General features: G+C 34.9%; 1 protein-coding gene across 1 annotated transcript in view; it reads right to left on the bottom strand.

Annotated features, from left to right (window-relative positions):
* The window catches only part of LOC150092885 (thioredoxin-related transmembrane protein 2 homolog), a 123,679-nt gene that overhangs the window by 55,785 nt on the left and 41,611 nt on the right, over positions 1 to 26,283 (bottom strand). Inside the window, exons 4-5 of the mRNA XM_090413755.1 lie at positions 21,027 to 21,103; positions 9,486 to 9,592 (exon numbers count right to left, since the gene is read on the bottom strand). Coding sequence (XP_090269881.1) covers positions 9,486 to 9,592; positions 21,027 to 21,103 — 184 coding nt within the window. The remainder of the gene's footprint in view (positions 1 to 9,485; positions 9,593 to 21,026; positions 21,104 to 26,283) is intronic.

Genomic DNA, 26,283 nt, shown 5'->3' with positions numbered 1-26,283 from the left:
GTGTGTGTATTCTTGATCTTCTACTTGGTTGTAATGATACATTTTAGAGAATAAATTTTAAATGACTTTAAACCGAGATAAAATATTAAATTTTAATGATACAACTAGTTTTAGCCTTTTACAGTCTTCTTCAGGTATCCGCTAAAGGTAGAACACAGTAATAAAAAATTGAAGTTAGAAAAAACTGAGAATTACAGGCAAAAAATGCAATACATCATTGACACAAAAAAGTATTTTTCAAGTCGTTATATCTAACATGCTATTATTTGTTGTATGCATGCTTGCAGGTTCTCGTGAGTGCCAGTATTGAACAACTGCAGTATGGCTATCAGGGATGTTATAACTCAAATTGCGGTTCAAATATTCAGGATTAAGGAGGATTTCTCTGGATTCCACGATTTTCCTTTCAAATTCATCACTACAGCAAAAAATGTTTTCGGATTTATCCCAGCAAACCGAGTGACTCTGTAGATCGTCATGAGAGTTATTAGAGAAAAGAACATGACTGGATAGCGCAGATGCATGTGATCTTTTATAGGAGATGGATCTCTTATGCTCCTCAATATGCAGTTCAACAGATTTGTTAGTCTGTCCAAAATAAGGAATATTACAGTCGCATCATAACTTGTAAACACCTGGATATTTCAGGTTATGATGAATAGGCTTCGGATGGCTTATAAGAGAACGGACTTTAGGAAGCGTAGTGAAAAACGTCCTGATGTTGTATTTTTTAAGGACTTTAGCCAATTTATTGGAGACTGAACTAATGTAAGGTATTGCGATGCTACCTTTAAAATCAGTAATTTCCGTAGTATGCTGCCTAGGAGGATCCAGAAGAAATTTCTTAATTGTTTTTTCAGAATATCCATTTTGTTTAAAGATAAGAGAAAGTTGTTAAATTTCTTTTTGGAGCTCATCTGGTTCATTTAAAAGAGATTGTGCTCTGTGTCCTAAGGTAGAAATAGTTCTGAGCTTTTGTGGTGGAAAGTGATGAGATTGACAGTGCAGATATCTGTTAGTATGAGTTGGTTTTCGGTATATAGAGATTTTAAATCTATCAGAACATCGTGTAAGAATTACATCCAGGAAAGGAAGGCAGTTATTTCGTTCTAGTTCGGCAGTGAATTTTATATTAGGATGCTGGTTGTTAACATGTTGAAGAAAATCCACGAGAGATGCGTGTCTGTGACTCCATATAATGAAAATGTCGTCAACATAACGTCTCCCAAGTTTCAGCTTAAATGAGAAGGACATATGGCTTTTGTTTCAAAATCTTCCAGGAAAATGTTTGCTAGAACTGGAGATAAAGGGTTGCCCATTGCTAGGCCTTGGTTTTGTTTGTAAATGGAGTCCCTATATCTGAAGTAGCCAGATTGAATACAATGCTTTAGTAAAGCAAATATCTGCACTGTCAATCTCATCACTTTCCACCACAAAAGCTCGGAACTATTTAACGTAGGGACATTAGTAAATAATGAGATAATTAAGGGGTGCTTAAGGGTCAAAGCTGTATAACTGAGAGGAGACCTCCACATAGCCTTTAAAGGAATGCGGAGAACAGACCAGGGCTTCTGACCTAATGTGAAATCCTCACCTTCTCGTGATGCACCCTGTTGGGTATCTACTTTGATACTGAACGAACGAGGATGGGCTGGCAATTTGGGATATAGCCGACCAAATTGTATTCTTATTGGTTAAACCAAAATAAAAAATGATGGTACAACATGACAAAATTTCATGCCGGCTGGGGCGTCGCCCGGTTAAACAAGGTCCCCGTTGTTTTCGCCAGGGAACCAGGGCGAACAGCGAAAAGTCAGCTACTGGAACAAATCTGAAAACAAACTCCAACTCAACATCACCAAAGTTAAAGATCGGTACTATCAACGTAAGAAGCCTGAATGGCAAAGAAATGGAGCTAGCTGAGGAATTAGATAAGTACCAGATCGACATAATAAGGGTGACTGAAACAAAAAAGACCAAAACTGGTGAGATCTTTCTGAGCAATAAATACAAAATGTTATATTCAGGCGATGACAATCAAGGAAAAGAAGGAGTAGCCATAGTATTCAACACAAAATACGAGACTAATCTTCTTGAATGGCAGTCAGTCTCAAGTAGAGTAATGTGGGCAAATATGAGAATGGGGAACTGGACAATGAGACTTATCTGTGCCTATGGTCCCACAGAAGGTTATACTAAGGTAGAAGTGGAGGAATTTTTTGAGGCTTTAGAAAAAGCAACTGACACAATGAAAAAGGAAAAGTTGGTCCTTGTTGGGGATCTAAATAGTAGAGTAGGAAATGATTGTGAGACATACAAAAATATTTTGGGAAAATTTGGAGAAAAGAGCAAAGCTAATAATAATGGCAAATATCTGTTGGATTTCTGCTCAGGACATGGACTGGTTATTACTAACACCATGTTCCAACATAAAAATGTGCACAAATTCACATGGAGAGAAGAGGCTAGGAATAAGAAAAGCCTCATTGACTATGTTATTGTTGATAGTGATGTTTTCTCCCTGGTGCAGGACACCAGAGTGTACAGAGGATTTGAAATTGGAAGTGATCACTATTTAGTCTTGAGCAGGATAAAATTGAATTTCATATTGAAAAGAATAACATGTAAGAAAGTTTTAAAGCGAATAAAAGTTGAGCAGCTCTCAGATGTGAACTGTAGACTAAAATACAGAAATATTATTGAAAAGAAAATGAAACAGTTTGAGAACAGGAATCAAACCTTGGAGATACAGTGACAAACTCTGAAGGAAACATTGATTGATTCTGCCAGAGAGGCATGTGGTGAGGTTGTGTGCAAGGATAAAAAAATCAGAACTCCCTGGTGGACACAGGAAGTTAAAGAGGCAGTGAAGGAAAAGAAGAAAGCATATCAAAAGTTCCTGGCAAATAAGTCAGCTTTGTCTCTTACAGAATACAGAGACAAATGTAAGAAAGCTAAACAGTGTGTAAAACTAGCTAAACAAAAGTCATGGGAGGACTTTGGCAAGAATATAGAAAATAAATATCAAGAAGGTGGCAAAATATTCTGGAGGTTGTTGAAGAAGCTTAGGAATGGAGGAAAGAGTGCTGTAAAAGAATTAGAGATGATAAAGGTGAAATGAAAACAGGAGAAAAAGATATCCTTGAAGTATGGAGCAATTACTTTGAAAAACTGCTAAATGAAACAAGCAGTGATGACAGCACAGTGATAAAAAACACTAACCAGGCATGCAGTCAGGAATACATATCCATACTTGAAGTAGAAAAAGCCATCAAAGGCTTGAAATGTGGAAAGGCAGCAGGAGTAGATGATATTCGACCAGAAATGCTGAAGTATGGTGGTATAAGAGTCTTACAGTGGCTGCACTGCATAGTTCAGAAAGCCTGGACAGAGGGACGAATTCCCGATGATTGGAGTAGAGCTCTCATAGTACCCATATATAAAAAGGGAAATAAAACTGAATGTGAGAATTACAGAGGTATTTCCCTACTGAGTGTTCCTGGCAAGATCTATTCAAGTATACTTGAGAAACGGTTGAGAAGAATTGTGGAAGAAAAGCTTGGTGAAGAACAAGCTGGATTCAGGCCAAATAGAGGCTGTCAGGACCAGATCTTCACTTTACGACAAATAGTCGAGAAAGCATGGGAATATAACAAAGATCCGTATTTAAGTTTTGTCGATTTGGAAAAGGCATATGACAAGGTGCCAAGAGAGAAGCTATTCAATACGCTGCAGTTATATGGTGTCAATGGGGCATTATATCAAGCAATACTTAGTCTTTATTTGAGCTGTGAGTCAGCAGTTAGAATTGAAGGAAGTACAGGAAGATGGTTTAATGTTAAATCTGGTGTGAGACAAGGATGTACATTATTCCCTCTGTTATTCATTATCTATATGGATCACATTATGAAGGAATGTGGTATTAAATATGATATCAAAATTGGAGATGTTAATGTCAGCTCTTTGCTTTATGCAGATGATGTTATACTTCTAAATAAATCCGTTACAAGTTTGCAAGATTCTTTGACTAAATTGAATAGCTGTTGTAATAGATATGGTATGAAGGTCAGCAATAAAAAGACAAAGACAATGAAAATAGGCAGAATCATTGAAAATGTCAACTGTGTTGTGAATGGAGAACCTGTGGAACAAGTAAAACATTTCAGCTACTTAGGCACAATTTTTACTGAAGATGGTAAACTAAATATAGAAATAGACAACAGAATCAGCAAAGCTGGTATCGTGGGAAGTCAATTGAATAAATTCATATGGAATAAGAAAGAAATTAGTTGGAACACTAAATTAGCTGTATACAAGACTGTGTTCAAACCAATTTTAACTTATGGATCTGAGAGTTGGGTCAGAAGTAAAACACTTGACCAAAGACTAGAGACTGCAGATATGAGAGTCCTGAGAAAGATTAGAGGCGTGAACAGATGGCATCAATGGCAATATCATATTAAAAATGAGGATATTAGGAAAGAACTTGACATTGTCAGCATCCAGGAATGCGTTAGCAGAGCTACTCTCAGATGGTATTGTCACTTAAATAGAATGGGAGAGGAAAGAGTAGCAAAACAAGTGTTCTCTGCCAGGTTGGCAGGAAAACGACCAAGAGGAAGACCAAGATTTAGGTGGATTGATACGGTACAAAGTGCCCTAGAAGATAGAAATATAAGATCTGATAATGTTGAAGTCTTGACAAGTAACAGACTGATTTGGAGGAAAATTGTAGATAGGAAGTTAGTAGTGATGTAATTTTTTCATGTAGTACTGTCATATCCTGTACACCCCTTGAGAGTACATGGCAGGAATTTGATGATGATGATGATGAGATAATGTCAAAACTTGCTATGATATCAGTTTCACTGATTGAAATATTTTTGATATGAGAAACGAAGTCTGTGGTGTTTTTGATCAACGATGAAGATTTATTGGAGAAACACTTGAGGTAATCTGCAAGATGTTTCGAAAGCTTATAAGTAGGACCATCAATTCCTTCCACAACTGGGCAAAGAGGGGTGTTTTTTTTGTGTATCTTCGGAACTCCATAAATGCGTGGAATAAGAGGGGGAAGCGAATGTAAAGAAAGGCGCATATTGTGAGGAAGTTCAAATTCAGTCTTTAACAGATTGTTTGTGCGATTTTGTAGTTCCCTTGTTGGATCATCCTGAAGAATTGAATATATAATGTTGTCTTCAAGCAGTTGAAGCCTTTTATTGTGGTAATCTTCAGAATTGAGGACGACTGTGGCATTGCCTTTATCTGCAGATAAAATAATGATGTTTTTGTTCTTTTTAAGATTCTTTAAGGCCTGTCTTTCTGCAGGAGAAAGATTATCTCTTGGAGGTTTAGCATTGTTGATAATGAAGATGGATTCAATACAGAGAAGTTTTGCCAAATGATTAGGAATAAATGAACTGGCTTTTTCTATTTTAGTAAATAGAGATTCTTTATAGGTTTACTAAAGGAAGGTCATGTTTTATAACAATGTTACGGCTGAGTTGGATAAAGGGAATTGATACACTATAACAATATTGGATTTTGCTAAGGCATTTGATAGGATACTACACAAAGGGCTATTGCATAAACTGGAGAATATGGGATTGGAATATAAACTCTCAACTTGGATCAGTGGATCCATACCAAAAAGTGGCATATGGTGGGTGTGAATTTTCCAGATTTAAGGTGACCAGTGGTATACCTCAGGTTTGAGTCCTTGGGCTATTGTTCAATCTATACATTCATGACTTTATGAAGGGTCTAACAGGAGATGTGCAATTGTTTGCTGATGATGTGAACATAGGCAGGATAATCAGGGAAACAGCATTTACAAAATGATTTGAATAGGCTGGAAATTTGGACAAACGAAAATGGTTGTCAGTTTAATGTTAGTAAGTTGTGCACTTTGGCATAATGAGATTTCCAGCAGCATATTATATTAGCAGGAGTTATGCTACAAGAAACTAATGAGGCTAGGGATCTTAGTACAATGGTAGATAGGAAATTGAAGTGCAAAGGTCACATAGTGAAAGTTGCAAACACAACTCAGAGAATTATTGCAATGTTGAAGTGCTTTGACATGTAAGGCTAAGAAAGTCATTCTGCCTGTTTATAAAGGCATCTTGATAATAAAGGCACCTGGATAATTGTGTGCAGATTTGGTCTCCCAGGTTCCAAGGGGATAAAGAAGCTGTGAAAAGGGTGCAAAGAAGAGTTACAAGGATTATATCCAGATTATAGGATTCAGATTATGAGGACAGATTGCGAGTATGGGATTACAGACTCTGGTTAACAGGAGAAACAGGGATGGGATGATATGATACAGATCTATTAACTTCTGAATGGGTGTTATAGGATATCATCTGATAAAAATTTTCATTATACAGAAGGTGGGGAGAGAAAATGTTGGCATCCATGGAAATTAAGTTTGTTCGCAGTCAAGAAAGGTGTGAGAGCTAAGTTTTTCTCTCGCAGAGCAGTAAGCGAGTGGAATAGTTTGCCTTTAGAGATAGTGAATACATCTAGTGTGAATAAATTTAAGGGAAGGGGTGACAGCTGGTTTGGGTGATTTATAGCCTCTCTCGATGAGCCCTAACTCCCTGGAGGTCTCAGATAATAACTTGAAATCTAGTTGTAGGTGTAGGTTTCTGTGGTTGAGCAGTTCATAAGAAAGATTCTGGTGATTGGATCACATGTTTATTAACCCCTTAACATACAAAGATGTTTGTGACACGTCTTTTGTTTATTGCACCAAAATTGATTTTGAATTTTGGTTTCACATATAAATACAACCGAATATAGACGCTAGACAATCTTGTGCCTATTTCCTTTCAGCCGAGAAAAGTTGCCAACGACGTGTATCAGATATTTCGTTTGTGTTTGCACAAATTCATCATTATTTTTCAAATAATGATGAATTTGATCCAGCAAATCACCCTCACACAAAAAATTGACAGAAAAACGACCGCTTTCTGATTTTTAATTGGTACATTAAGGGGTTAAGGTAAATAACAATAAAAAATAAAAATAAAAAACCCGACAAGTTTCGTAAGTCGTTTGACTTACATCTTCAGGGGTCAAAGGTAACTAAAAGTTTAAACACAAGAAATGAGAAATTACTAAAAAATAGTTCATTCTATGGAGTTGTGGCCGTCGAACTGTTCATTAAATTAAATATCCGAATGCAGATTCAAAAGGGTGAAAAGGGTGCAAAGAAGAGTTACAAAGATTATATCAGATTATGAGGACAGATTGCGAGTATGCGGATTACAGACTCTGGTTAACAGGAGATGAGATGATATGATAGAGGTCAATCTGCATTCGGATATTTAATTTAATGAACAGTTAGACGGCCACAACTGCATAGAATGAACTATTTTGAGTAATTTCTCATTTCTTGTGTTTAAACTTTTAGTTGCTTTTGATCCCTGAAGATGTAAGTCAAACAAACTTACGAAACTTGTTGCGTTTTTTATTTTTATTTTTTATTGTTATTTACCTTAATAAACATGTGGTCCAATTACCAGAATCTTTCTTATGAACTTGAAACCTGCATTTGAGATTTAAGACAGTTCACAAATGCTAATTTTACATAAAATTCTACTGAAAACAGTTGCAACTAATATGCCATGTAAACTTCATGAACTAGCATCGCCCCAAAACAGAAGCAACATATATACATAAAGCATGCTCCCATGGACAGAGTCTGTCTGTGTGGACACTACCCAGCATGAGCATGTTAAAGGTATTTTTGAACATGTAACAAAGATTATCAGGAAATACAAACTTACTACTACCTTCAAGCCCAACAAAATTCAATATTTATTACTTTCTCCACTCATGCTATTTGGTATATACTAAGATTCATGTGCATGCAACTTGTCTTTTTATGAACTGATTCCTGGGCATACCACTGATTATCTTAAATCTAGCAGATTTACATCTCTGTATACCACTCTCTGATACCTGTCCTTCAGTTTAATATAAACCAAATAATCACCTGATGTTTTGGCCTTCATATCAAGATCATCACCTGGAGTATACACATGTATACAATGAAACAAGCTACGTTACAATCTACATAGTACGCTAGTCATACTACAGGCCTGACATCTAGTAAGAAAAAAAAAAAATTCTACACTATTACAAACTTAGTGCTTACAACAAGAACGCATCTTTGTTGTAACATTATGTTTATTACCTAATTATGATACAAAAACAGATTTTTAAATCTCAAGTCAAATCTTTATTGAGAACTTACATGTGCTCTGTCTGTATCCCTGCAAATTTCAAATCTATCCTTAGAATTGTGAAACACATTTTGAAGCATTTCAGGAGTTATGTCCTACCTGCCAACTGAATGTGTTCTTTAAGTTCAGGTAAACTATTGATCTTTTGGCAATAAACCTTTGTTTTTATGAAACCCCATGCAAAGAAATCCAGCGGTGTCAAATCCGGAGAACGCGGAGGCTAAGGTCCTCTACGTCCAATCCACCAATTCGAAAAGCATCTGTTGAGATATTCTCAGACAATTAGTGCATAATGACATGGTGCTCCATCTTGTTGAAACAACATTATCATCAAGAAGCTGTGGTTCAAAACTGCTTAAGCATTTCAAGGTAGATAGTACCTGTTACAGATGCTTCCCAAAAAAAGAATGGGCCATAAATTTCAGATTTAGTCATTCCAAGCCACATGTTAACTTCTGAAGAGTTTCTTTGCCATTCTATGACTTCAGATGGTTTTTCATTGGACCAGATATGGCAATTGTGTCGACTGACTTTAACCACACATGTGGGAAGTCACCTCATCACTACTGATTAAGATGTTATCCAATAAACTTCCATTTTCGATCTATCCACAAATTCTGCACACCTTGCTGCTTGATTTGGATAATCCTTTTCGTGTAGTGTGATATGTGATAAGCCTTTTTCATCAGTGTTGAATGCAAGATTCTATGAACTGTTGTCTTGAGCATGTTGAGTCTTCGACTGGCTTCCCTGGCTGACGCTTTTGGTTCATCTTCGAACAATTGTTGTACTCCTTTGATACTGTTATGTGCTACCCTTGAGTGTCCTCTTTCCACCTGATCATGTATGGAAGTGAATCCAGTTCTTTTAAATTTATTCACAAGTTCATGAATCGCTTGTCTGTAGGACCAGTTCTGTGAAATTTCCTTGCAAATCTTTCTCTGATTTCATTACATTGCACTCCTTTGATACAGGATGTTACAACAAAGATGCGTTCTTGTGTATTCATTATTAGGGTTCTGAAAGGAGATGGAAATAAAATTATGAAATAATTTAGAAATTTTTACATTTATAACACATATTAAACATGATAACATCAATAAACATGAGTTTTTAAAAAATTCATTCCATTTCACTGAAATAGATAATTCTAGGACACCCTGTATATACATATGCTAACATATATCTAAAAGTAAGGAAAGTTATTTAATCTAATAAGAAAGTTCTACTCACTTTAGAGACAACTCAGCAAACACAGGTGCAAGGCTCACACAAACAGGATTCCATGCTGTGTAAAATGCTACAAACCACACAATGTGTTTATCCCTTTCTAACTCTTCCTATAACACAAAGTAAGAAACAAAACTCAAAGGAATATTCAAGTTTTGATATTTATTCAAAAAGTCTGAACTAGTGGCTCATTATAATTTAACTTTTCTAAATTTATAATAAAAAATAATAATTTATACTGAAAAAAAAAAAGAGACTAAAAGGCTTCATCTTAGCATCAAAAACTATTACAAGAAGATAATAAATATCTGTGTTTTATAAAAAGAGAGTAAAGCAATATTTGTCTCTCTGGAAAAAAAAAAAAGTTTTGAAAGTGAGTGAACTTATGAGAATATGAACTTCAGCAAGAAAGCTGCCTTAGTCCTGTATTGTACTGTACTATACTACTCAAAATATAATTTAACTTTCAGGAACTTGTATATCACCTAAGTGTTTTTAATCAACAGTTTCATTGGCCTGACAGCTATTTCAACTGTTGTTGCAATTCATAAAAATAAATGAATAAATACATTTATTAATTAATCTTCACAGCAGAATGAAGTTTAATAAGAAATTAAGTGCAATTTAAACAAGTGCAAATTTTGACCAAATCTGATAATGTTACAGATAATAAATAAAGTATGTTCAAGATAGCTCTTTATACTGATTTATACACATGCTGAACTAAAATCAAACGTCATCCACAATTGTTATAATTTGTATTTTTACTGATTATATGAATATCAAATGCTTATCTGATATTGGAAAATTTATCAATAATCAAATTCTTGATATGTACTTTCAGGGCGTGTAGAGAATTTTATATTACTACATGAAAAAGTTATATCATTACTACCTACCAATCAACAATTTTCCTTCACATTAATCAGTTATCTGTCAAGAACTCCAATATTATTAGATCTTATATATTTCTGTCTTCTGAGACAGCGCTTCCCAAACTGTGGGCCGCGGTCCCCTTGGGGGCCGTAGGTTTTGTTGAGGGGGGCCGTGAAATAATGAAAACAAATTGAAAATCTTTTAAGACTAAGTAGATATTTTTTTATCTTAATAGAAAGGTATTTAATTTTTATTATTTCTTTTTTGTTATTTTTTATATTTTAATGGGAAAAAAATCTCACATTGGTGCGTGTTCACAAATTTCGCTTCCTGCACATTTCGGCGCTTAATGAATATTAGTAAATATATGCTTATTCGTATAAGTTTCATTTCAAAGCAGAAATCTAAGAATTGCAGTTTCAAATATTTCACTCACCTGATATTGACTTTTTGTGTAGCAGTATTGAAACACATCCATCACATTAAATTGTTATTAAACTTCTTTTATGTTTTTAATTCTTTCTTTATTACTAATCGTTTTACGTTTCATGTGCTTGTACTGCAAATGTACAATAACAATATGAGATCATGTGCCATGTCCAATGTGTATGTAAGATGCTAAAAATGTAATATTTGTATTTGATTTTTGCAATATTCGCTGTGTATGTTTTGTATTGAATATAAATACAATAATTATAATAATAATATATGTCTATATTATCGAGGGGGGGGGGCCGTGAAATGTTGAAATTTTTCCAAAGGAGGGCCCCTGACATCCAGAAGTTTGGGAAGCACTGTTCTAAGACACTTTTTACTGTATCACTCCTTCTATATCTTGGTCTTCCTCTGGCTCTTTTTCCCTCATGGCAAAGAACACTTGATTTGCTATCTTCTTCCATTCTATTTAAGTAATCATACCACCTGAGATTAGCTAACATTCCTGAATGCTATCAATGGAAGTTCTTTCCTAATATCCTCAATATTCTTATTTTTGATACGATATTGCCATTGATACCATTTGTTCCCACCCATAATCTTTCTCAGGACTCTCATATCTGTGGACTCTAGTCTTTGGTCAAGTGTTTTATTTCTAACTCAGCTCTCAGATCCATAAGTTAATAATGCAAAATGATGGCACATGACATTGGAAAATTTGTCTGACAATTATTATTATTTTGTGACACCTCCAAGGGGTCCAAAGACTAATCGAGGGAGGACACTTACTGTACAGCTCTCTGTCTCACCACCACACCAAACCTTTACTACCATCATCATCTACATCAGCACCATCTACTGCCCACCACTAGTTTTTTTTGTAAATTGCATGTGTTTTGAAGGGCTGATTTGTCTGTATGCAGGATGAAAAACTGGAGTTTCTGGGAGAAAAAACCCTGCTACCTCCGTATGAGATTGGCTAACTCACCTTCAATTGAAAAAAAAAAAAAAAAAAAAACAGAAAGAGTCTTCCTGTCACAATGATGAGAATTGAACTTAGGCCTTTTCCAATCAAAGGGCACAACATACCATCGTTCTTCCAATTTCGCTATGGAGACACTTTGATTGTTCTATCTTTCTTAATCTGCAGTTTGACTTATTATCTGAACATCAAATTTGTGATTAGCATAAGAAAAGCCTAAATTTGATTGACAGCGCCCATCATTTGCAGTTTTACTGATTATTTCAACATCAAGCTCCCCATCCTAACATCTAATTATTCCAAGCAATGACCATCCCTAGAACTGAAGGATTTGATGCATAAAAATTCACTGTCCATATGTTAGTGCTGGAGGACATCATATTGGAAATTTAATGGAATATTAACACTAAGAAAGGATTAAAAACTATTTAAATTTTCCAGTATTATATCACAGTCACTGAGACATCTTCAGGGAGTACAAACGAACACTTGTAACACAAAGGCAACATAGTAATAAATGAAAAAATGTGGATCTGACCCTAAAGGCCTATCTAAATAGAGTGTCCTGTATGGGTGTTTGTAGGCTGTAAAGTTACAATCTCTAAGGATTGTTTCCCATTTGGAAGTTTCTTACATCTCTCTCTCTCTATGTGTGGAGAGAATTACATGCCATATAATCTGCAATATCTGATGTATTTAAACTCTAACATATGAAACTGTGTTGTTCAGACCTAGATTTGTGGTTTTATCGATTATACAAATATTGAACTGTACCTGCAATCAAATACCATCCACAAGTGTCATAACTGGATTGTGTTTCACACAATCTTCCCAAAATTTGGGAGAAATTAATCCTTAGAGATCCCAACTTACAACCTCAACTACAAATGTCCATAGAGGGTGCCCTACCAAGTAGGACTTGACAGTCAGATCCACATTTTTTTTTTCATTTATTACTGTGTTGCCTTTGTGTGTGTGTGTATGTATTTTTCACACATACTGCCATTAGCACATTGGATCACTGCACTCTGCCTTAGAGATAGTAGGAGGTGGAAACCAGCTGCTTAATATTTCCAAAAAATTTAAGAAGAGTACTAACTGTGGAATGAAAAGGTATTAAAGGATTTATTTCTTTTTTAATACACAAATACATACATAATAATTTTTCACATAAACAATCACATAAAATCAAAAACAAGGGAACCTCAATAGCTCTAAATATTGTGCCATACTAATAGTACAAAGATTTCAAATAGTACAAAATGAAAGCATCATCTACAACAACAAAGCTATGTATTTTTTCATAATCATCATCATAACAACCTCCCTTTTATTAAAAATGTGCATGTACATGAATGCATTTTTAAATGACTTTTTTGGCATAAAACATCCAACGCAATGTTTTAGTTCAAGAAGCAATGAAGTTGTTCAGTTTCTTCTCTGAGTTGAATTTTATCAAATGAAAATATATATCTTTCATTCACAAATTTTTAAACAGTTTTTTTTTTTTTTTTTTTTTTTTTACATCACCAAACTAAATCCTTTGCCTTCTAAACTGCTATGTCCATCCAAATGCAAATTGTTTTAAGAGTTTAGTTGAACAGATTTTTATTAAATTTTGGTATCTAGAATGTTTACAAAAATGTGTCAAGCCATCATTTTTCATTTTAATCAGACCATTTTGTAGGGTTACAAATGAGCTAAATCTGCTGAAATTATATATTACAAAAATTATACTTTCACTGGATAGAAGTTAATGTAATCTGTTGAAATTTGATTTTAATTTCAATCAGATCATTTTTATTAGCAATACAATTTGAATTAATATTTCTGCAATGTTTGATAAAACTGAATGAAACTTGGTATTTAGGATCTATTAATATTCATCTCTATTTTGATATCTCATTTCAGTTTCCTTTCAACTACACTAGTTTAGGCAAAACAAAATTATATTGTTTAGAGACAAATAAAAAAATTGGCTGAAAATTAATAAACATACAACTTTTATAAACATACAATGATACATTTCTAAAAATGTATCGTTAATCTCTGAACAACATAAATGGTGCAAACACTATGATGACAGTTATTATGAAAAGAATGGAAATATTGACAACTGAAAATTCAACTCTGAACAATTGTAAACCATATTTTATGTCAACAATTATAAAAACCTTCTAAGCCTAATATTAATTTGGTCATATATAAGCAATGCAGTAACCTGGCTCAACAGCCAGACCCTAGGTTCAAAACTGGTGATAAAAGATTTTTTTTGTGTGTTATAATTCCATTTTCATTGGAAAAATTATATGAAATGAGAGTATTGATATAATTCCCCCCTCACCCCCAATATAATTGGACCATTTTTATTGGTAAAACAATTCCATTAAATAATTCCTCCCTGGCTTGGTGAAATTTATTATCCAGAATCACTATTAAAATGTTATGTTTCGATTAGACCACTTTAATGGCAAATCATGCTTATAGTACATATGTCAAAAACAGGTGTAGATTCAAATGTGATAATAAATGGTATCATTATATAAGAATGCCACTCCCCCTCCCTTAGTGGTTTTATTATAAATTAATATAATATAACAGTAAAACTCTCTTCAAAATTCCTAATACTGATTTTTCTTTCTTCATACTAAAAATATCAAAACAGCTATCTGAAACATACTTGGCATCTTCCAGTTCAACCATATGTGAACAAACCCTATGCTTAGCACTATATTCATGCAGATTTGCTTTAGGATTCAAAGAGAGGCATCAATGTATGAGTGTAAGCATTTGGAATAACTGTCAAGATAGCAAACTAGCAGATTCATCAGTGAACATAATACACCTTCTGTAATGTTCCTTAACTGAAAATTACAAGAAAAAATCTGAAAGGGAGTAATTCTGACTGAACAATTAAAGATAAAGGATGTGGGCTAACAAAGTCTAAAACTTGCCAGCTAAGTTTGTGTAACCACTTGCTGGCAAATTCAGCAAGTGTCTAAGAAACTTCCTCATCTCTTACAGTAACAGGAAACCATAAACTGTATGGTCCAACATATCAACCTTCCTACTAAGCCACTTGAACCATGGAGTCAGAGTTTAGAAATCATAATCTGAGGATTTGGATCCACATAAATTGTCTCTATACTTGAAGGCAGTTTATGTAGATCCAAATGTGCAGACAGTCATTATGCTTGTGTAAGTTCCACAACACTGAGGAACCTTTTTCAATGTTGTGTGATTTACACAAACTGCAATTTCTATCCAAGCAAAGCATCACCAATGATGGTAACACTATCCTTCCACAGATGATGGATTCTTTGATGATGAATACCAAAGGCCAAAATAAAGACATAAAAGAATGGCTCATGGATGGGAGCACAACAATCAGCAAGAGCAACAGCCTATCTTGGTTGAGAAATATATTCTTGGAAGAATAACTATAACCACTTCTCAGGTCTCAACTTCATGCCAGGCAGAAGCAATTATAAAGGTCAGATGAAATATAATTTGATACTGACCACTACTCACCAATCTCCTCATCCCAAAAAGAAATCCAGGTGGTCAAATGTACTCAATGGTCAAGATGGACCATATCGAAGCTTTACAAAGATGGATACTTAAATTCTCTGTCCATAATCACACAATTTCTTATTCCATGCACTAACTCCCAGTTTACTTCATAAGTCGTTCATTATTGATTCTGCAGATCCATATTCTGTAATTCCGTTCTAGCTGAAAATTCCACATTAGCACTCTAGGATAAGAGTGCACAATCACTCCCCCCCCCATACATACATACACACACACTTCAAACTCCCAAATGAAGGCAGACTGGCTACCTCGAGGGATATGGTTAGATCCCTCAAATGATGGATCCCCCTTCAACACTTGTTTCGGATCATTACATTTTAACTGTATAAATTCTATTTCTATCTACCATGCACTCTTTCCAATCTATGTCCGAACAGGTGAAGTTCCTCATAATAATTACTCTAACTACACCTGTAGTGCTAATCTAATACAGTACATTCACATCTTTCTGCACATCTCTTTGGCCTACAGCAGTAACCAGCTACATACATACATACATATATATATATATATATATATATATATATTACAGTGGCTGCACTGCATAGTTCAGAAAGCCTGGACAGAGGGACGAATTCCCGATGATTGGAGTAGAGCTCTCATAGTACCCATATATAAAAAGGGAAATAAAACTGAATGTGAGAATTACAGAGGTATTTTCCTACTGAGTGTTCCTGGCAAGATCTATGATAGTATACTTGAGAAACGGTTGAGAAGAATTGTGGAAGAAAAGCTTGGTGAAGAACAAGCTGGATTCAGGCCAAATAGAGGCTGTCAGGATCAGATCTTCACTTTACGACAAATAGTCGAGAAAGCATGGGAATATAACAAAGATCTGTATTTAAGTTTTGTCGATTTGGAAAAGGCATATGACAAGGTGCCAAGAGAGAAGCTATTCAATACGCTGCAGTTATATGGTGTCAATGGGGCATTATATCAAGCAATACTTAGTCTTTATTTGAGTTGTGAGTCAGCAGTTAGAATTGAAGGAAGTACAGGAAGATGGTTTAATGTTAAATCTGGTGTGAGACAAGGATGTACATTATCCCCTCTGTTATTCATTATCTATATGGATCACATTATGAAGGAATGTGGTATTAAACCTGATATCAAAATTGGAGATGTTAATGTCAGCTCTTTGCTTTATGCGGATGATGTTATACTTCTAAATAAATCCGCTACAAGTCTGCAAGATTCTCTGACTAAATTGAATAGCTGTTGTAATAGATATGGTATGAAGGTCAGCAATAAAAAGACAAAGACAATGAAAATAGGCAGAATCATTGAAAATATCAACTGTGTTGTGAATGGAGAACCTGTGGAACAAGTAAAACATTTCAGCTACTTAGGCACAATTTTTACTGAAGATGGTAAACTAAATATAGAAATAGACAACAGAATCAGCAAAGCTGGTATCGTGGGAAGTCAATTGAATAAATTCATATGGAATAAGAAAGAAATTAGTCGGAACACTAAATTAGCTGTATACAAGACTGTGTTCAAACCAATTTTAACTTATGGATCTGAGAGCTGGGTCAGAAGTAAAACACTTGACCAAAGACTAGAGACCGCAGATATGAGAGTCCTGAGAAAGATTAGAGGCGTGAACAGATGGCATCAATGGCAATATCATATTAAAAATGAGGATATTAGGAAAGAACTTGACATTGTCAGCATCCAGGAATGCGTTAGCAGAGCTAATCTCAGATGGTATGGTCACTTAAATAGAATGGGAGAGGAAAGATTAGCAAAACAAGTGTTCTCTGCCAGGTTGGCAGGAAAACGACCCAGAGGAAGACCAAGATATAGGTGGATTGATACGGTACAAAGTGCCTTAGACAATAGAAATATAAGATCTGATAATGTTGGAGTCTTGACAAGTAACAGACTGATTTGGAGGAAAATTGTAGATAGGAAGTTAGTAATGATGTAATTTTTTCATGTAGTACTGTCATATCCTGTACACCCCTTGAGGGTACATGACAGGAATTTGATGATGATGATGATGATGATGATATATATATATATATATTCATATTTATATATACTGACTATAACCGAGACTAGAATAACAATTAAATTTATTCAAAATGAAACATGTTTCATCAGATTGTCCGACTTCTTCAGGCGTGGGAACATAGAAAGCAAATAAACAATATAAGAAACATCATATCACTATAAAAATGACTATTATAAAATTCAGTTAGCTTTGAACTATAGCTACAGTCTGTGTTGAAGTTCTATTGTTAAGCAGCTGCAATGCATCTGATTTCACGAGTGTGCCAATATCGGATAGCAGAGCTGAAAGAGTCCGGTAGATTATAGCTAAGGTTATTATTTATGTGATGAGGGTCAATAACAATTTACTTAGACTCGACTATGTGACGCTCCACCTCGTCACAGCATATATGAAGGTTTGAAGTTGTTGTCCAGTTTATCTCATGTTGACGGCTTTCATCATTTGTGTTAACTGAAAACAGTACATGGCTTGACAGGGCACTTGCTCTAGTTCTTTTGTAGGCAATGTCCCTCTGGTGTTCTTCCAGACATAGGAGAATGGATTTTTCAGTTCGGCCATAGTATTGCTTCCTGCAGTCACATGTGATTTTGTACACTCCTAGGAATTGTAGATGGTTGTGAGCTTGTTTGTATTTGCTTAAAATCAATCTTAGTTTAGGAAGAATAGAGAAACAGGTTTTTATGTTGAACTTTCATAAAATTCTTCTTAGTTTCGTGGAGAGCGAGCTGATGTATGGTAAGGAGATATAACCTTTGGTGTTGTCTTGTGTTTCTGAGTTGTTTTGATGGCGACAGTATAGATGCTTATTAATAGTTTTCAATGAGTAGCCATTACTTGTGAAGGTTCTTTGTAGATGTTGTAGTTCATTTTTTAGCTCTCCATCATCTGACAGTATAGATCTGGCACGATGTGCTAGGGTTGAGATGATATCCACTTTCTGTGCAGGATAGTGATGTGAGGACGCATGCAGGTATCTATCTGTGTGTGTAGATTTTCTAAAGATTGAAATTTTAATAGAATCAGATGTCTTAGTAAGTCTTATGTCCAGGAAGGGAAGAGATCCATTTTCTTCAACCTCCATTGTTAATTTGATATCTTGGTGGAAGTTGTTTAAATGATTTAAAAAAGACTGAAGGTTATCGGTGCCATGTTCCCAGACAAGAAATATGTCATCTAAAGATCTCAGCCAAATTTTTGAAGAGTAGCTGAGGAGATTGCCTTTTGTTCGAAATCTTCAAAACAGATGTTAGCTAATATAGGAGACAGGGGGGTGCCCATTGCCAATCCCTTATTTTGTTTGTAAACTTTTTTCTCGTATTGAAAGTAGCCGGAGTGAACGCAATGTGATAGCAAGGGAAACATATTTTTTGAAATCTTGTTCTTTAAAATATCGAGAGCCTTGAGTTGGAACATTTGTAAAGAGAGCCACCACGTCAAAGCTCACCGTGATATCTGAAGGCTGGAGTTTTAAATTTTTGATTTTCGAGACGAAATCTGTTGAGTTTTTTATATATGAAGAAGAATTTCCTGTAAAACCTTTTAAAGATGAAGCCAGAAACTTAGATAAGCTGTAGGTAGGCGAGTCAATACTATCTACAATTGGTCTCAGTGGGCAGTTTTCCTTGTGTATCTTTTGGAGACCATATAACCATGGGATGAGTGGATGTAAAGAGCGAGCAGCAAGCAAGGCGTATGTTTCGTGGAAGTTCTGTGGCTTTTTGTAAGAGGTTGTTTGTTTTGTTATGTATCTCCCTCGTTGGATCTCTCTCTCAATTTCCAAGTATGTATCTGACTCTAATAATGGCAAGATTTTTTCATGGTAATCTGTTTTATTTAGCACCACAGTTGCGTTGCCCTTGTCAGCTTGTATGATAACGATGTGTTTGTTATTCTTAAGACTTTTTATGGCTAGCCTTTCGCCAAGGGAGATGTTGTCAGATGGAGGTCTTGCATTGTTAATTGCAGGTATTGCTTCCATGCGAAGTAAACTGGTGTTTGCGGCAGGAAGCAGTGATGCAGCTTTCTCCATCTCAATTAAAAACATTTCTTTGGGAATAGTTTTAGGCACAAGGACAAAATTGAGAGACCTTTTCAAGAATTTGTTCTTCGTTATGATTTGGAACATATGATGATTGGTTTATCACTAATTTTTTAGTTCCTTCCATGAAGATGATTAGGGGTTGGTTGTTCTTGTGTTGTCTTTAGCGAATTAAACTTTCTGATAAGCTTATGTTTGTTTAAGTTTTGAGATCTTAATGCCCGACGTGTACTTATTTCTTGAACGTGATTCCATGACATGCAGTCTAAGGAGATCGCTAAAAGGTTTTCTAAAGATGATTTTCGAGAAAAGAGAAGAGCTAAATTACATTTCGTATCGTTAATCCTCTCTCCTAAAAGTTCTAGTTTTGCTTTTTAGTAGATTCTGCGTGCTTTTTCACTGGTAATGGCTTCTCCGAATTGTAAGAATTTAGGAATAATAGAAGAGAACTTACAACGTTTCAGAAAGAAAAGTATGTCCTATATAGACTTTTTTGTGGTTTGTTATAAAGAGTGTGAGAGTTTACTGTAATGGTTTTCTCTTTTGTGATAGATGAGAGATACCACAAAAAAATAAAATAAAATAAATAAAACAACTATTATTTGAACAGACAACTAGTTTCATCTTCTTAGATTTCATTGAGTGCATCACATGTATTTCTCTTTTCATGCTATGCACCCAATGAAGTCTTCCATGATGACAAAACTAGTTCTGCATTCAAATAATAAGTTGCTTTTTCTATTTTGGTATCTCTTGACTTCTAGTAATTCAATTTCTTTAACTATATCATATAGCTGAGTAAATCTGTTAAATCATATATAGTACATACACACACAAAGAACTTTTTTTTTTTTTGGAACTTAAAATCACTACATTAGCTTTCTTTCACATGGCCAGGGCTGTCGCCAGATTAGATCGCACCCTGATGCAAATAATTAATATTTCCCCTGATGGATTATAAGACAAAAATATAAGAAAATCTCCAGTTGCTATTTTCATTTTATTACAAGAGAAACATTAATGCAAAACAATTACATAATAATATTAATTAAATGTTTGCTCTATAGGGATATTGCACAATAAAGCTGTTTATAAGCTCTTCTAAATTTAAATTATAAGCTATGTCCACCTCTATCGATATAGTTCCTAGACCAAACAATCTTTCTTGGGTCATTGCTGTTCGCAAATAATTTTTAATCAGTTTAAGCTTGGAAAAACTTCTTTCCGCACTTGCTAGCATAGTGACGCTGCCTACCGCAATATGGCTGAACGAGTGCCCTTATTAAGCCGCACCGTGAGGCGGGCTGCCTCTATGCCACACCCTGTCAATGGTACTGCACATGACTACAATGATCAAGCTATCCTCAGGATATTTATTAAGCACAGTATGATTATAAGGCAATTACAGTCTTTTAAAAATGAAACAAAACCTTATTCTAAAACATTAGAATATTATAACATTACATATGCAGTATATCAATACACCGATGACATACTACTAAAACTAAATAAGGATAACCGGAATACCAGATAACAGGAATGGTAGGCTAATCAGCAGGATAATATAAGTAAATATGTTATTAAAATATCTTGTCCTACCTCCAGATTTTGTCCCCTAAAGTATATAACATTGTCTGGTCCCTGGTAACATGGCTCGGGCAAGAGTAACAAATGCACTGTAATTATTAAAAAAAAATATATATATATATATATATCATTGGAAAAGGAGTTTTTACAATGTTGAAAATGTTCCCTTAATGTATAGAACTATTTTCCTATACATTAAGAGACCATATTAAGACAGTAATTTTTATGCTTCTTTACATATAGGATGAAATGAAATAAAGATCCACTTGCCACAGGTGAGTTAGCAAAGGCAAGTGGCGAGTGAATTTTTAGCATCATTCTAAAAGCATTCAAAATATATTATTTTTCCCAACCATTTAAAAGCATCTCAATCACTGTCAAGTCATTGGATTATGGGTATTTACCAACAAATTTCTTGAAGCTTTATTTCCAACTAAAAGATAGCATCACATAATAAGTCTTGCTGCTGTTTTCAAAATGTAAAATAATTCCAATCTATAACAATAGATGGCACTAATTACATCTCACTCTGTTATGAACTGAAGCCTACTCAGCTTTTGCAAGTTAATTTTGAAATAGTCAATAATTCTCAAACAACATTTTATTTTGCATAACTTGTAAGTCATCACCATTATTCCTACAAAAATTATACTATTAAACAAATTAAAAAAATTAATTTAATAAATATTATTTTGGGAAAATTTTTCCATGTTACTCCTCTAAAATCGATATTAATATTTATGACTATTTTGCCTATTTTCTTAAGGAGTAATTTAATTTAATAATTGAACAAGATTAATTTTCATTTGTTCAACTGCCAATTATAGATGAATTTATATTCTGTAAAATTTGCATTTCATTTTACATTTTTAAAGGGGAGAAAACAACAACAACAATAATAATAATAATACTATGTCAAAACTCAGCTAGCACCTTTACAAAAAAAAAAAAAAAAAGTTAAGCTATTCTAATGGGCTTATCTTAAAGTGCAGATTTAGTCCATCTGACTGCATCAACACTTTTAACAGAAGTTTAAATTTTTTTTTTCTTTAGAACTGTGTAAACAGCAGGATAAAGATGTAAAAACATCTTTATCCTGCTGAGATAAAAATGAAAATCCAACTGTTCTAATTTTTAAAAATAAATTGATTGAAAACTATTCATAAAAAATTGTAAGTTCTGATATCCGATCTGTCTTCCCATATGAATGCGGAATATTACATAGATCACTTTCTTCCATCAGTATGTCAGAATATTCAAAATAATTAAGAATGGCTGCATAGGTTGAAACTCATTTTCTCATGTTGAGGACATACGAAACCCTTATGAATTGTGTTAGCACCATATGTTTTAAACCCACATTAAAGGAAATGATATTTTCCTATGCTTACAGATAATGTGTAATAAGAATTGAAGAATGTATTGCTGCTTTATCGCCATAACATCTATTTTTTTTAAGGCCACGTATAACAATAATTACATAAAGTAGACCCAATATCTTGGGTGAGTAAAACTTTTTGTGGTTAGTAGGTTGTAATTTTGGAGCCCTGCATTATGGGAACATAATTTCATTAAGACAGCAATCTTTAAACTTGTTTTTATATAGGATAAAATGAAATAAAGATGTTACTTTATCTGAATTCATTAAAGAATGGCTGTAAACCTCTTTATAATACATTAGTACTGTGAATGAGCTAAAGATTAGATAACTTGGAAATACTGCTCTAGAAATCAAACAAAACATGGAATTTTTTCAAGCTGCTTCATACCTCTAATGAGCAGTTTGGTGGTCATGCACTGTAAAATTAATTTCATTCCCCATTTGAAGATATAACAAGCATCCATTCAAACCTATGGCCTACTGAAGAGTAGAAGTGCTACATACTTGGCTGTATGTAGCACTTACATACAGCCAAGTTATTCATTAAAGTTACCTTTAATTAATATACTTTATATGCATTGTTAATTCAACAACGCATATAAAGTATATTAATTAAAGGTAACTTTAATGAATAACTTCTATATTTCGGCAACGTCACATTGCCATCTTCAGGAACATAAAGATATGGTATGTGCACTCAGGAACTAACACAAAGCAAATGAGAAAGAAAGCAAGAAAACTAATATTGTTCCTAAAGTCCTAATGGTGCCCTCTTGTGGGCTAATTTGGTAGTCTTGGTAGTTGGGCTGAAGTTCTCATAATGAAAGTCTCCCAAATTTGGGGCAGTTTCATGCACCCAAATTTGTTGAGGTTAGGAACGTTTTTTAGAGCTGCTGAAGATTCTTTGAATAATCTTTCGTATTTAAACTTGCTGCGATGAATTATTTTTGTTTTCTTCCAACGAATTTTATGGTGGGTATCTAAGGCATGGTCTGCCAGCCCAGAGCGGCTGTACTAGTGAAACCGGACGTAGTCTTGGTGTTCTGAAATCCTGATATTTGTTGTTCTGCCTGTTTGGCCAAAGTAAGAAAATTTGCAGCTGCAAGGGACCTGGTATACACCAGGTAGGTCTAGGGGAGGTGGTTGGTCTTTGGTAGAGCGGATAAAGGATGCCAACTTTTTATATGGTCTGTAACAGAAAGTAAGGTCATATATTTTGAGGATATTGGTTATTTTCTCAGAGGTGCCCTGGATGTAGGGGATGGTGATAGACTTGGTGTAATCTTTATTGTGGAGGGGGGGGGTTGTGGTTTACAGGTTTTAGTATTTTTTGGATTTTTTTGGGGTTATAGCCATTGGCTAAGAAAGTGTTGAGGATGTGGTTTAGTTCAATAGTCAGGGCCTTGTCATCTGAGCAGATTAATTTTGCCCTGTTATATAGTCTTTTTATCACCCCATATTGTTGTGAGGGGGGGGGGGGATTGCTGGTGAATGTATCTGCCAGTGTGGGTGGGTTTTCTGTAAACAGAGAAAACCAAAGATCCATCAAGCTGGTGGGTGATTAAAGTGTCTAGGAAGGGGAGGGTGTTGTTTTCCTCTTTTTCTAAGGTGAACTGGACTCTGGGGTGTTGGTTGTTTAAGTGTGTTAAGGAAGGAGTGGAGTGTGTCTGAGCCATGTGGCCAAATAGCAAACACATCATCCACATAACAAAGCCAAATAGTGGGTTTTTGTGGGGCGGAGTTTAAGGCTTTCTCTTCAAATGTCTCCATAAAGAAATTGGCCAAGGGTGGAGAAAGTGGTGAACCCATGGCTGTCCCCTCTATCTGTTTGTAGAATTTTCCTTGCCAATGGGTTCACCACTTTCCCCACCCTTGGCCAATTTCTTTATGGAGACATTTGAAGAGAAAGCCTTAAACTCCGCCCCACAAAAACCCACTATTTGGCTTTGTTATGTCAATGATGTGTTTGCTATTTGGCCACATGGCTTAGACATACTCCACTCCTTCCTAACACACTTAAACAACCAACACCCCAGAGTCCAGTTCACCTTAGAAAAAGAGGAAAACAACACCCTCCCCTTCCTAGACACTTTAATCACCCACCAGCTTGATGGATCTTTGGTTTTCTCTGTTTACAGAAAACCCACCCACACTGGCAGATACATTCACCAGCAATCCCACCACCCCCCTCACAACAATATGGGGTGATAAAAAGACTATATAACAGGGCAAAATTAATCTGCTCAGATGACAAGGCCCTGACTATTGAACTAAACCACATCCTCAACACTTTCTTAGCCAATGGCTATAACCCCAAAAAAATCCAAAAAATACTAAAACCTGTAAACCACAACCCCCCCCCCCTCCACAATAAAGATTACACCAAGTCTATCACCATCCCCTACATCCAGGGCACCTCTGAGAAAATAACCAATATCCTCAAAATATATGACCTTACTTCCTGTTACAGACCATATAAAAAGTTGGCATCCTTTATCCGCTCTACCAAAGACCAACCACCTCCCCTAGACCTACCTGGTGTATACCAGGTCCCTTGCAGCTGCAAATTGTCCTACTTTGGCCAAACAGGCAGAACAACAAATATCAGGATTTCAGAACACCAAGACTACGTCCAGTTTCACCAGTACAGCCGCTCTGGGCTGGCAGAGTGGCTGTACTGGGTATCATGCCTTAGATACCCACCATAAAATTCGTTGGAAGAAAACAAAAATAATTCATCGCAGCAAGTTTAAATACGAAAGATTATTCAAAGAATCTTCAGCAGCTCTAAAAAACGTTCCTAACCTCAACAAATTTGGGAGACTTTCATTATGAGAACTTCAGCCCAACTGCCAAGACTACCAAATTAGCCGGCAAGAGGGCACCATTAGGACTTTAGGAACAATATTAGTTTCTTGCTTTCTTCCTCATTTGCTTTGTGTTAGTTCCTGAGTGCACATACCATATCTTTATGTTCCTGAAGATGGCAATGTGACGTTGCCGAAATATAGAAGTTATTCATTAAAGTTACCTTTAATTAATATACTTTATATGCGTTGTTAATTCCGTAAACTAATTACCAGTTATGTCTAACCAACGTATAAGTCTTGCTACTAGAATAAATTATAGTAATATGATTATATAGTAATAGTAAAATTATAGTGTAATAGGATCACTTTTAAAGCTCCAGGATACTTAAGGGTCAAGGTGAAATAAATGAGAGTGATCTTCACATAGCCTGTAAAGAGTACGGAGAACTAACGAGCAATTCTGATTCAATGTCCAATCCTCATCTTCTTATGATGCACCTTTTACAAGGTATCCACTTGGATAATGAAATTATCCAAGTGGATAATTTCATTGTGCAATATTTTCATTATTTCAATAAAATGGCAATTAAATAGTTTTAATGGAACATATGCACTAGACATATTAAAATAACTCTCAAAGCTTATACATATAATAAAAATTATATAAATTTTATTCGAAAATTCCAGTATGTTTCAATGAACATTACTTGGATATTGTCAGGGAGAGAGAGACATTAACTACATTCAAAACATGAAAATCATGTGTATATTAGCTCATGTCTCAGTTGCAGCTGAAGTATATCATATTACACTATTAGACTTCAAAGGAACAATTGTAGAAAGTTGCATACATAATAATAATTTAAAATAATTATTAATTAAAAAAAAAATTATGAACAATCAATATCTATCACTTCCCAAAACTTGGATAATGGATAATCTGATCAGTCCAGGTTTGGACGACTTCATTTCCTTGAAACATTTCATATGTGTCAACGAAAAGATGATTTGAATCAGTCCCAAGAAAAAATAAATTCCTTATGCTTCTATCTACCCTATATATATAAAATGATAAGGC

Source organism: Typopeltis vanoorti, chromosome 24 (genome assembly GCF_054136105.1).
Source record: "Typopeltis vanoorti isolate ZY-2024b chromosome 24, IOZ_Tvanoo_1.0, whole genome shotgun sequence".
NCBI classification, from domain to species: domain Eukaryota; kingdom Metazoa; phylum Arthropoda; class Arachnida; order Uropygi; family Thelyphonidae; genus Typopeltis; species Typopeltis vanoorti.
The sequence above is the reverse complement of the archived record's forward strand: the minus strand, read 5'-3'. Positions and strand labels throughout refer to the sequence as shown.